The sequence below is a fragment of the Pelophylax lessonae genome (assembly GCF_965119305.1).
Source record: "Pelophylax lessonae genome assembly, chromosome: 1".
Classification (NCBI taxonomy): Eukaryota; Metazoa; Chordata; class Amphibia; order Anura; family Ranidae; genus Pelophylax; species Pelophylax lessonae.
The window spans coordinates 343,107,967-343,120,075 of NC_138768.1; the positions used below are offsets into that span (position 1 = coordinate 343,107,967).

Genomic DNA, 12,109 nt, shown 5'->3' on the forward strand with positions numbered 1-12,109 from the left:
AGCCAATTATTATGTAGTATTTTTAATTTGAAAAAGTCATTTAAAACCAGTAATTTAAAATGTAAATTTCAAAAGCTCAGCATGAGATAAATGTTTAAAGGTTTTCGAGTTTCCCCTGGATATACAGTATCTGCTGTATATCACTTGTTGAATGCTGTATGGGGCCAGTCTATTTACATAGTATAAACAGGTCAGGAACCCTGTGTGGCCTTCTCCACCTCTTGCTAACAATATGTTGGGAGGAGCATTCAATGAAGGAAACACACTGGCAGTCTTTTTGACAATACCAAAGAGTACCTGGAAGCTTATGTAAACTGCGTGTGTCTGTATGCTATGGAGAAAAGGAAAAGGCTGCTTTTATTTTCTGTTGTGCAGGATATGTTCTTTCCAAGTCCCCGTGTGAGCATGGATTAGCTTCACGGATGGACATTTCTCGTACTTGACTTTATTCATTACTAATCAGCTCAAGGAGAATTTTTCCAAAAAGTTGGCTTTTTCAGAAAATGCACTGGAGAGACCATGTTAGGTAAGTGTTTGCACTAAACCAATGCCCACAGTATGTGTAATTTTCTATTGAATGAGAATGTGTGGTTTATTTGTTTTGAATTAGTTTTTTACTGATTGATACGGCTACCAAATATTTTAATTGTTTTTAAATGTTTTAAGTAGCTAACGTGCATACATATGTATAAGCAGAAATTAAAAGCCCCATTACCAGCTAGCTGGCAGCCTCTTCCATGTCTATTTGGCCTTCAAAATGTGGAAAATGTATGATGGGCATTTTCAAGATTTGCAAATAAATAAATATTAAATAAATAATAAATAAATATTCAACTAATATACAAAAATCTTCATTACAATGATTATACAAACAATTTTCAAAAAGTACTCTTTATCAAATTTATTGTGGAAAAAAAGGTAAGCAACAAATCAAATTTTGGGACTGTTTTATGTGACTTGCACAAATTTGGGTTGATTATACTTTACAATTGTTTGAGCTTTAAACGGAAACAGCTGGGTTTTTTATTTTTTTATTTTTATTTTTAGACTGGAACTGCCATTTTTGAAAAATGCTGAACTATGATTTGTTAAACTTTCATAAAATCCTTCCAAAAATTGGCCCCTGTATGGGTGCTCTCAGGGGGGATTATAATAGGAAGATAAGGGTGGCTCAAACATCATGGATTGGAATATAAGCTAAGAAAACTGGATTTTTTAAAGTTAATTTGTTTCGGTTTTCACCCTTAGCTTTGGTTCACAATAGTGGGATTTGGCATGTAATTTGACTGTTAAAAATCGTACGAAAAATCTCATCTCATTGCTGCCAATGGAACCGTTCAAACTGTTGCGACTCAGAAAAAGGTTCTTGCGCTACTTATTTGGGATTTCATTGCAACTTACATAAACTTTTGTTAAATGAAGCCATAATGAAATTGGAGGTGCAAATCACACTGATCTGCGGGTTTGAAATCTCGCTGAAGTAGCGCAATTTCAAAGCTGCACTGGTGTAAACCAGGGCTAATAGCTCTGGCAATACATGCATCTAGACTAAGACATCTAGCCAAGTTATGAGAATGAATCTTAGGGTAAATATAACCTGATGGAAAAATAGATCAAAATAAAAGTACACTATCCATGCCTTGAAACTGCAACTGTCTTGGGAGAAATATGTGAAATGCCTTTGCTGGCTTCTTTATCCAATTTCCAATTTCCTGGTTGTGTGTGAATTTCAATACTTCTGAGTCTTAAGCTGGATACACACTATACAATTATCTTTAGATTTTTTTCTTTTAGATTTACCAAAACCATATAATATGAGGTCAGACCTAAACACTTTAAATTTGTATGCAATCAGGCAGGCCCTTGCACTACATAGTTAAAGGTAAATGAAAAGGAAATCTAACAACAAAAGTTTTATAGTGTGTATCCAGCTTTAAGCTGGATACACACTATACAATCTCCTATAGATTTTTTCCTTTAGATTTACCAAAACCATTTAATATGAGGTCAAACCTAAACACTTTCAATTTGTATGCAATCAGGCAGGCCTTTGCACTACATAGTTGAAGGCAAATCTAAAGGAAATCAAACAACAAAAGTTGTATAGTGTGTATCCAGCTATAGACCTGGAGCAAGCATGCAACCAATGAAAATTAAGAGAGCATTTATAATTCTTTATCGCTGTATGCTATACTTTTTCTGGGTCGATGATAAAGGAAATATGAAACGCGTAGGACCAGGATGACCGCCAGAGAGCAAGCATTTCAGGAAGGGAGGTCGGAAATGGCATTCTATTTATTTCTCTCATGGCAGATTTATTTTTTTTTTCTATTATTTATATATTGGCTACTACATAGCGCTTTCCTATAAGATGGAAAAAAAAAAACGAATACATTCATATATACATGAATGCACACATGTAATATTGTGGCATTGACTGCATTTTTAACATAAGACATTACAAAAATGGCCAAATCTCAAATTAATCATTTTCTACAATATTGCTTTTTGACTTTGCTTGCCAATGTCACAAGTTATTAGAAACGTTCACTGCGCTGCTGTCTAAACACATAAATACTCCCAACTGTCTGCTTTGCTGCTTTCAAATCTGTTTGCTGAATACCAGATTATAGGGGCCTCAGCAGGCACAATCCTAATTTTGCGAAGTATATTTTATCTATTAAAACACAGTAAGGCAATGTAACATTTTGAGTGCCTCAGAATGTTTTTTTTAAATACTGTGGGAATTTACAGATTTGGATGTCAATTGCTACACTGAAAATGTCAATTTCCAATTAGGAGAGCTCTCAGTGCAATGCACAGATAGAGGCTTGAGCGTAGTGTAGAAAGCGGCCAGGAAGAAGCCGAGAATGATTTGGTATTGATGTTTGCTGAGACAAAATTACTCTGTTAAGCGTGTGGATAAAAACAATTAACTTTTCTGCCAAATCAACTGTGGTGTGCTCTCATGCTAATACTAATTGTTTCAGAGTTTTCTTAGTACAGTGTGTTAAGAGGCACGCTTTTTGATGGAGTTTTGCAATGACCTGTAAATATAGCCTGGGGCTTTTAAGATTTTCATTTTCACACATGGCTGCACCAGCTAGGAACTGCTGTAGCGTTTTTGTTACTTTTCATTACAAACTCCCCCAGTTCAGGTATCTTTGCTGCATTTCTCCTTCCTATTTCTTTGTCACACTGATTAAATGTTCCATTGCCAATGCTCCAGCAGTTTAGCATTAAAGGCTTGATATTTGGGATATCTAATTATCAGTGATCCCTGCAGCACCGGAGTGGCTCCTATGCTCTATTATTGATGTATTCACCCCAAGGGAAAAGGGAAAGGAAATAATATTGGATTTTCATATCTCTTATATGATGAAATGAAATTTACAGTTCATCACATAAATGATTAGGGGTCAATTGTGTTTTTGATTTTGTTTGTGATGCTTTGTTCTTTTATATAGGATTAAAAAAAATGTAGAATGTTATGAAATGCTTTTTCTATATAGTTTGTGACTATAAAAACAAAATTGCTTATGTAGCATGTTGTTTCAATTAAACTTTTCATACAGTTGCAAGAAACAGTTTTGAAATTTGGACTGCGATGAAAGGGATCTCAAAATTTTACCTGCCTGCTAGTTCACTTTCTGTGGGACTTTAAAGCTGTTCTTCAGTCATTTCTTCAAAAATTCAAAATTAGGAGCTACAGAAACTGTAGCTGCTGACTTTTAATAAACAGACACTCGCCTGTCCAAGGATCCAGCACTGTCCTCATCCTGCCAGTTTTTTTTACCAGTCTTTGGGTCTCCGGCACCGGCATGTTAACTGTGGATGGCCAGCTGCAGCTGTGACTCATTGCCGCTTCACATCTGGCTTCCCACAACACATACACGGGTCGCACTGCACATGTGAATGGTCCCGCAGCCTTCTGGGACCTGTAACATGTCCTAATGGGCCATACACACTATAAGATTTTCTGAAGAATTTTTCCTTTAGATTTACCAAAACCAAATAATATGAGGTCAAACCTAAACACTTTCAATTTGTATGCAATCTGGCAGGCCCTTGCACTACATAGAAAAGGTAAATCTGAAGGAAAAAGTCTTCAGACAATCTTATAGTGTGTATGGCCCTTAAAAGGTTGCAAGGAGGGAGGAGAGAAGAACAACTTCTGCTAGGATCCAAAAGAAAGTGGGAGTGGTTACCTATCCAAACTAGGTACCCCCTCCCAAAAAAAAATGTTTTCCAAATATGACGAGGAGGAAGAAAAGCAGAACTTCCCATTTTTGAATGAAGTTCTTTTTCAATATTCCCATGTCTACGAAAAACTGCCTCTCTTCCTACAGCTGCTTTGGAAGATTATGAACATTGATACATTCCCATTGGTCAAAATGGAGGGCTGAGAGGGGTTGTGAGAACCTACATTGCACACTTAAGAGGGTCACAGCTTTGGACACTCCAGACACTGGGGCCTTTATAGCACCCCAGTTCATACATCAGAACTCGTGGAGGTAGGAACATGGGACAATGACTCTATGAAACAGGAAGCTTTTGTTAGGACTCCCTGCTTTAATTTTATTTGGCATGGAGACTTTATTTTGGAGATCTGCCATAGAGTAGAAAAACCTGTCTCCTCCTAGCATGATGTATCTTGCTTTGTGCCCAGAAGTGTTGGTCTCACTGCAGAGGATCAAGTTTCCCCCTGCCAAGGCAAACCTAGAACTCTATAATCGAAGCACAGCTCATGCTCCCTGCTGATTGGAGAGCTCTAGTTCTGACTCAGCGGTGGGTGTGTTGGGCCTCTGCAGGAAGACCTCTGCTTCCAAATAGAGAACAGTGGTCCTTCTCTACAGCATTTTGGCAGGAACCAAACCTTTCTACTCAGGCTGTGGCTGACTTCTGAAGACCACAAACTGTAATGCCTTTTGGATTTATTGCATCCGGAATGTATTTTGCTGATTTAAACTGAATTTTCAGATAGGTTTAAATAGAGAAAAACAAAAGTGGCTGTTGCGAAGAGCATGCCAACAATCAAATATCTGTTTATTTTTTTAACCCGCTCAAGAGAATAACAGGTGGAATGTTAATGACTGCTATAGCAAACATCTCAATAGATTTTTTTTTCATTGTATTATTTCACTAAATTCCTATATGCCTTTATGCATCATGCTTTGAATACTTTTGTAAAGTACATAAATAAAAAAAAATATTCTGAAAGACACTGTTAGGGCTCTTTCACACGGAGCAGACCGTACTGCGATCCACTCCGGCACTTTTTTTTTTCACAGACACAGATGACACTCATCCGCTCCGTATGTACGCATATCATCCCATCCGTTTGCGGATGATATACGGACATAATGTATGTCTATGGGCATTGCAGATGTCAGCGGATGACACTGCTGACATCCAATTTTGCATCCATTCCGTTTTTTAAACGGAACAAAAGTAGGGTTCCAAAAAACGGAACAGAACTGAAAGGACGAAAATCGGACATCCGCAATCCCATAGACATTCATTATGTCCGTATATCACCCGCAAACGGATGGGGTGATTTACAGACATACGGAACGTCCGTGTGAAAGAGCCCTTATAGATAAAAAAAATATAAGAAAACTAGAGAATGCAAAATCTGGTGCAGCTGTGCATGGTAGCCAATCAGCTTCTAGCTTCAATTTGTTCAATTAAGCTTTGAGAAACAAAAAAGTGGAAGCTGATTGGCTACCGTGCACTTCAGATTTTGCACTCTCCAGTTTTAGTAAATTAACCCCAAAAGGTTTTCATGGAATTTACAAAGTAAATGGCCTAGGCATGACATCTGTGTGATTAGGGACTCTGGCTGGCCCTGGATATAGACAGTTTTCATCCTGGGATGGCATTTCTGGGTGCATACAAACTGGCCGCAGCTAATCATACAGTTTGTATGTGCCCATCACATGGAGTGGTGCTGTGTCCAGAAACTGTGTTTTGCCTCTTCTGAATGCAGCAGCCCGTCTGCCCTCAATTACCCATCTGAATGAGATTTAAACCTGGGTACACACTATTATGATTTTCATCCTTGGGAACTAGCCCAAATTTGCTTTGTGGATGTTTGTCAGCGTCCTCTTCACAGCCTCCTGTAAATCACAGAACTCCACAATCCTCCTCCTTATGCTCCTCAGCAATATGCAAACAAAGGGATTGACCAAGATAGTGAAGTAAGTTTAAAACAGTTTAATGTAAAATAAAGAGGAGCATAAGGAGGAGGATTGTGGAGTTCTGTGATTTACAGGAGGCTGTGAAGAGGACCACTTTAGAGGGCTAGGTCTTATATACCTGGATTTTGGTCGCATTGGTTGATCCTGCTTGCATTGACCCCCTGTAATAAGGGGTCTGTGCTTTCTGGTAAGCACACTCACACATTGGGTGCCTATATGGTGAAGGGATTGAGATTATACCATGTGAAGAGTCTATCCCTTGGATAGCTTTATCTGCTATTTATTCACTTATTTGGACTTATCACCATGAACTTTTGATGCACTATATTACTACTTGTTGTATGTTTTTGTAATTTTGGACTTTAAATTATTTACTATTTATCCCTATAGTTGATGGATTGTCACTATGCACTTTATATGTTAATAATATTAAGGTATTATCATTAATTTTGCACGATAAATGGTGAGCGCAGCTTAGTACACCTTGTGTGTATCATATACCTATTATACGTTTTTAGGATTGAGTTGCAGCTCCCTCATCTATTTGGTTCACACCATTACACTGTGCACATTTATACTTCGTTATATTTATTACATTTATCTTATTTAAAATGAAATAGTTCACATATTCACCAACAATCCCCTTTTTGTGCACATTCAACTTTATTATACAGCACGTTTGCACTTTATCCAATAAGCGCAGGTACTTTTGGCGCTTAACGCCATTCGTTTACTATACAAAAATCAAAGTAGCCAGGTGGAAAATGACCTGCTGAACAGCTGCTGCATCCAATCAGATGCATCTGCTGCTGTGTATTCTTACAGGAGCCAGCTGCTGCCTCCAGAATACAATAGCTGCAGTGGAAGATTCTTCCATCCATCCTGTATAGGATAGATGGGGGAATCTGTTCCATTATTTCTGTTCAGCCTAAAGGTTATTGAACTTAATCTATGTGTGTATACCTAGCTTAAATAGTTTTGTGATTAGAGAGCTCCCGGGAGATACTACCAATCACTCATTTCCATGGCTTGCTTTATTCTACCACTAGCGTAATTGATGGCCTAGATAAATAACAAATACACTAAAGATCCTTTGCTATTTTGCACATTTCCGAACCCTTCCACAGGCTTTGCTCTGCTGGAAAGGGTCAGTTAGCTTGTTTATATAGTGGGTCATGACACTAACACTAACACTGTGTTTTCTTTCTGTTTATCAGGCTCGTTGTAATAACATTGACAGTGTTGGCTTTTCCCTTTCAGAGAGGTAAGCTTTTATTCCCTCCTTTTTAAGTTCCTAGCTGACAGATGACAGGTGAAGGTGAATCTGATCATCTGGTAGCTTATTATCGGGTCATTAGAATACCTTATTTTCATCCTATATGTACTGTATATCCATTATATTCTGTGTGTCCCGAAATGCCTATGAAGTGGGCAGATAATCTCTGTTCATCTCCTGTATACCTTCAGCAACAAATAGAATATTAAACAAAGCTTTGCAACCTGTAAGATCACTATAAGAATCCACAGTGTGCCAATACTGTCCTTTACAATGCATACACTGATGTATTCATAAATTCAAATTGGTTATATTGCTAGAAATCTTGTCTGTGCAAAGTGGGCTTAGAAGGGTTGTATGGCAGAGGTTTTTTTATCTTAATGCATTCTATGCATTAAGATAAAAAGCCTTCTGTGTGCAGCAGCCTCCCTCAGCCCCCAGCCCCCCCCCCCAACACTTACCTGAGATCCCTCTCTGTCCAGCGAAGTCCACAAGTGTCTCAGCAATACAAGATTCTCCCTGCTGATTGACTGAGGCACAGCAGAGATGCCATTAGCTGCCGCTGCTGTCAATCAGAAAAGAGAAGGGCAGGGCCGGGGCTCTGTGCCTGAATGGACACAGGAAGCTGTGACTCGGCATGGGTGCCCCCATAGCAAGGAGGGACCTGAGCAGAAGAGGATTCAGGCTGCTCTGTGCAAATCCACTGCAACAGAGGAGGTAAGTATAACATGTTTTTTATTTTTATAGGAAAAAAAATGAGACTTTAAAATCACTTGGAAATGCAATAGTTTTAGTCAGGGCATTTTTTCCCAAGCGAATGGGTGCAGGAACTCCCCCTACCCACCAACAAGCACCGTTCCTTGGTACCACCCCCTACCCACCTCCGAGCACCGTTCCTTGGTTCCCCCCCCCACCCACCTCCCAGTACTACCCTCCCCCCTTTTAGAGAATATAGAAACAATGTAAGAAAAGTAATTCATATTGAATTTGTTAATGATAACAATAAAAGCAGTAAAATGGATCCCCTGCAGCCAACAAGAATAGACCCCCCAGCAACGATAAATCCTCCAGCAGCAATGGACTACCCACAACAAAATGCCTCCCCCCTCAAGCAACAATAGACCCCAGCAGCAACAATAGATCTCTTTGCAGACATCATTAATAGACCCTCCAGCAGCCAGCTACAATAGACTTATCCCCAAACAGTAGATCCCTCCAGGCAACAACTGACCCCCCCAGCAACATAAGGCCCACCCCAACAACAATAGATCCCCCAGCAACAAAAATATACCTCCCCAGACAATAGATCCCCAGCAGCAACAATACCCCCCCCCCCCCCAGCAGCCAGCATCAATAGCCACTGTAGCACAACCCAGCACCCCTTGCCATTACATACATTCAGTGCTGGAGGTGCCGGAACTATGTCCCCCCCCCCCCCCATTCCCACTGAAAAAAAGCCCTGGTTTTAGTAAATATAAACTGCTAAGTACCTTTTCTCATCTGCAGTATATTGCAGTCTTGTGACTTCTATCAGAATCCGGTTAAACTTCGCATGAGGAGTTTTCATTCTCCTCTAACAGTCTGATGAGGCTGCAAGACCCTTGACCCTTTGTCAGCACAGTGCTGGTTGGCCCTGTCTAGATCACATGCACCTTCCCAAAAAAAATAATAATAAATAGCAATAAACCCCAAACTGAGCATGTGCAGAGTGCCTCCAAGGCTCTATACTATTAGGTGATGGCATGGGGACTGTGGAAGAAGGGGAGGATCAGAGAACCCACATGGAAGAGAAATATATTTGAAATATATTTAAAAAGAAAACTTTTTTTCCCAAATATATTGGAAATGTATTTGAAATGCTACAATTTTGGCCATATTCAATATATTTTTAAAAAACATTTCCGTAAATATATTGGAAATATATTTTTCTTCCATATGGGAAGACAGGATCAAACAGCCTTTTTACAGGATTAACCCCTTAGGATTCACAGTATAACAAGTAGGGATGGGCTCTGGCATGTTTGGCTCCTAGTTCCAACCCACCTGAGCAATCCTACGAGGAAGGCGTTACTGCACACCGCCAATCAGAGGCAGTGAGGCATTTCCCCGTCCCTCAGCTGCACATGATTGGCGGTATGCAGTGATGGCTACCTGGTGGGATTGCTCAGGTGGGTTGGGATTAGGACCTAAACGCACCTGAGCCTGTTCCTGCTAATAAGCATGCTTTACTGCATATATAGACCCATTTTTATAGTTGTGGGTTTAGTAACACTTTAAAGCAGGACTCCTGGCAAACAGCAAGACAGTTGGAATACATATTTGTAAGCTGTTTTACCTGCTGAAGGGTTTTAATTCTACAGTCAAGCTGCAGAGCAAGAACAAAATATGGCAATTTTTTCTACATTGATTAGTTCCCAAATATATCGAAAGCTGCCCCATGCTGCACCGGGGTCTGGGTTTCTAGTAGTTTGGGTCTCTACCTGGACAATACTCCAATTAACAATGTTTGCCTTCCTTAAGCAGTGTTATTGATTGGAAAACTCTGCAGGGAGAATGTTGGACTACTGGAAGCCTTGTTACGGGGCTGGATTTGTCTGGATCTTCAGCGTGCTGCTGGCATAAGGCAACTTGTTGAAGTGATAAGCACTGACACATAATAACTAAAATCAAAAACCAACTGCATAGCGATATTACAAAGCAAGCATTTAATAGGGCTTTAAAAATTTAGCTGTTTGGTTGAAGTCCGCTTTTAAAAGCCAGAAATAATTTCAAATTATGAGGTCTTTATTGCACAAAAAAATGGATACAGTGAAATGTATGCCATCATCCCCAAGAAACTAGGACAAAAAACAAGGGGTAGTAGGGGCCAAGAGAGGACCCAAGACCCTTGGCCCTTACTATCCCTTGTTTTTTGTCTTTATTGCACAGCCCAAGGTGCTCTGTGAAGGTGTTCAGCACGCATTCCAAATGATCAAGGGTTCTCTGACTCTTGGTAAAGAGCGATTATCAAATGAATGCAGACTTCAGCATCTGTTAGCACTACACATTTTTAGCTAATATCTTGCTTTCCTTCTGCCCGCTTTTTGCTCCAGTACCTGGTGGGTCCAGCTCAGTGATGTGCATTTTAAAACATGTGTGGTGGATGTGCTGTAACAACTGCTATACCTTTGAAGTCCTCAATTTAGCCACTGTCCGTCTTCTAAAGTTGGCCACACATTAAATTTTGATTGAATGTCCTGTGGCTTACCTTTCCAAAATTCAATTTGTGGGTGGTCTAGTCCGTAACGACATATCAACAAAAGTGGGTTTGCATCCTAGACCTAACTCCCCTGACCAAGCACACCAAGAAGCTGTCACTGTACTGGGCCAATCATAAGTGGCCAAGGTATTTCCCACCCTGCAGCTGCATGTACAGTGGGTACGGAAAGTATTCAGACCCCCTTAAATTTTTCACTCTTTGTTATATTGCAGCCATTTGCTAAAATCATTTAAGTTCATTCTTCTTCCTCATGAATGTACACATAGCACCCCATACTGACAGAAAAACACAGAATTGTTGACATTGTTGCAGATTTATTAAAAAAGAAAAACTGAAATATCACATGGTCCTAAGTATTCAGACCCTTTGCTCAGTATTTAGTAGAAGCCCCCTTTTGATCTAATACAGCCAGGAGTCTTTTTGAGAAAGATGCAACAAGTCTTTCACACCTGGATTTTGGGATCCTCTGCCATTCCTCCTTGCAGATCCTCTCCAGTTCTGTCAGGTTGGATGGTAAACGTTGGTGGACAGCCATTTTTAGGTCTCTCCAGAGATGCTCAATTGGGTTTAAGTCAGGGCTCTGGCTGGGCCATTCAAGAACAGTCACGGAGTTGTTGTGAAGCCACTCCTTCGTTATTTTAGCTGTGTGCTTAGGGTCATTGTCTTGTTGGAAGGTAAATTTTCGGCCCAGTCTGAGGTCCAGAGCACTCTGGAGAAGGTTTTTGTCCAGGATATCCCTGTACTTGGCCGCATTCATCTTTCCCTCGATTGCAACCAGTCGTCCTGTCCCTGCAGCTGAAAAACACCCCCACAGCATGATGCTGCCACCACCATGCTTCACTGTTGGGACTGTATTGGACAGGTGATGAGCAGTGCCTGGTTTTCTCCACACATACCGCTTAGAATTAAGGCCAAAAAGTTCTATTTTGGTCTCATCAGACCAGAGAATCTTATTTCTCACCATCTTGGAGTCCTTCAGGTGTTTTTTTAGCAAACTCCATGCGGGCTTTCATGTGTCCTACACTGAGGAGAGGCTTCCGTCGGGCCACTCTGCCATAAAGCCCCGACTGGTGGAGGGCTGCAGTGATGGTTGACTTTCTACAACTTTCTCCCATCTCCTGATTGCATCTCTGGAGCTCAGCCACAGTGATCTTTGGGTTCTTCTTTACCTCTCTCACCAAGGCTCTTCTCCCCCGATAGCTCAGTTTGGCCGGACGGCCAGCTCTAGGAAGGGTTCTGGTCGTCCCAAACGTATTCCATTTGAGGATTATGGAGGCCACTGTGCTCTTAGGAACCTTAAGTGCAGCAGAAATCTTTTTGTAACCTTGGCCAGATCTGTGCCTTGCCACAATTCTGTCTCTGAGCTCTTCAGGC

General features: G+C 40.4%; 1 protein-coding gene across 1 annotated transcript in view; it reads left to right on the forward strand.

The window, feature by feature from the left end:
- Positions 1-314: 314 nt before the first annotated feature.
- Positions 315-12,109, forward strand: part of LOC309544324 (cryptic protein-like) — a gene marked incomplete at its 3' end in the record, with an annotated part of 34,250 nt that continues 22,455 nt past the window's right edge. Inside the window, exons 1-2 of the mRNA XM_082243231.1 lie at positions 315-526; positions 7,418-7,464. Of these exons, the coding sequence (XP_082099357.1) occupies positions 504-526; positions 7,418-7,464 (70 nt within the window). The 5' untranslated portion in view covers positions 315-503. The remainder of the gene's footprint in view (positions 527-7,417; positions 7,465-12,109) is intronic.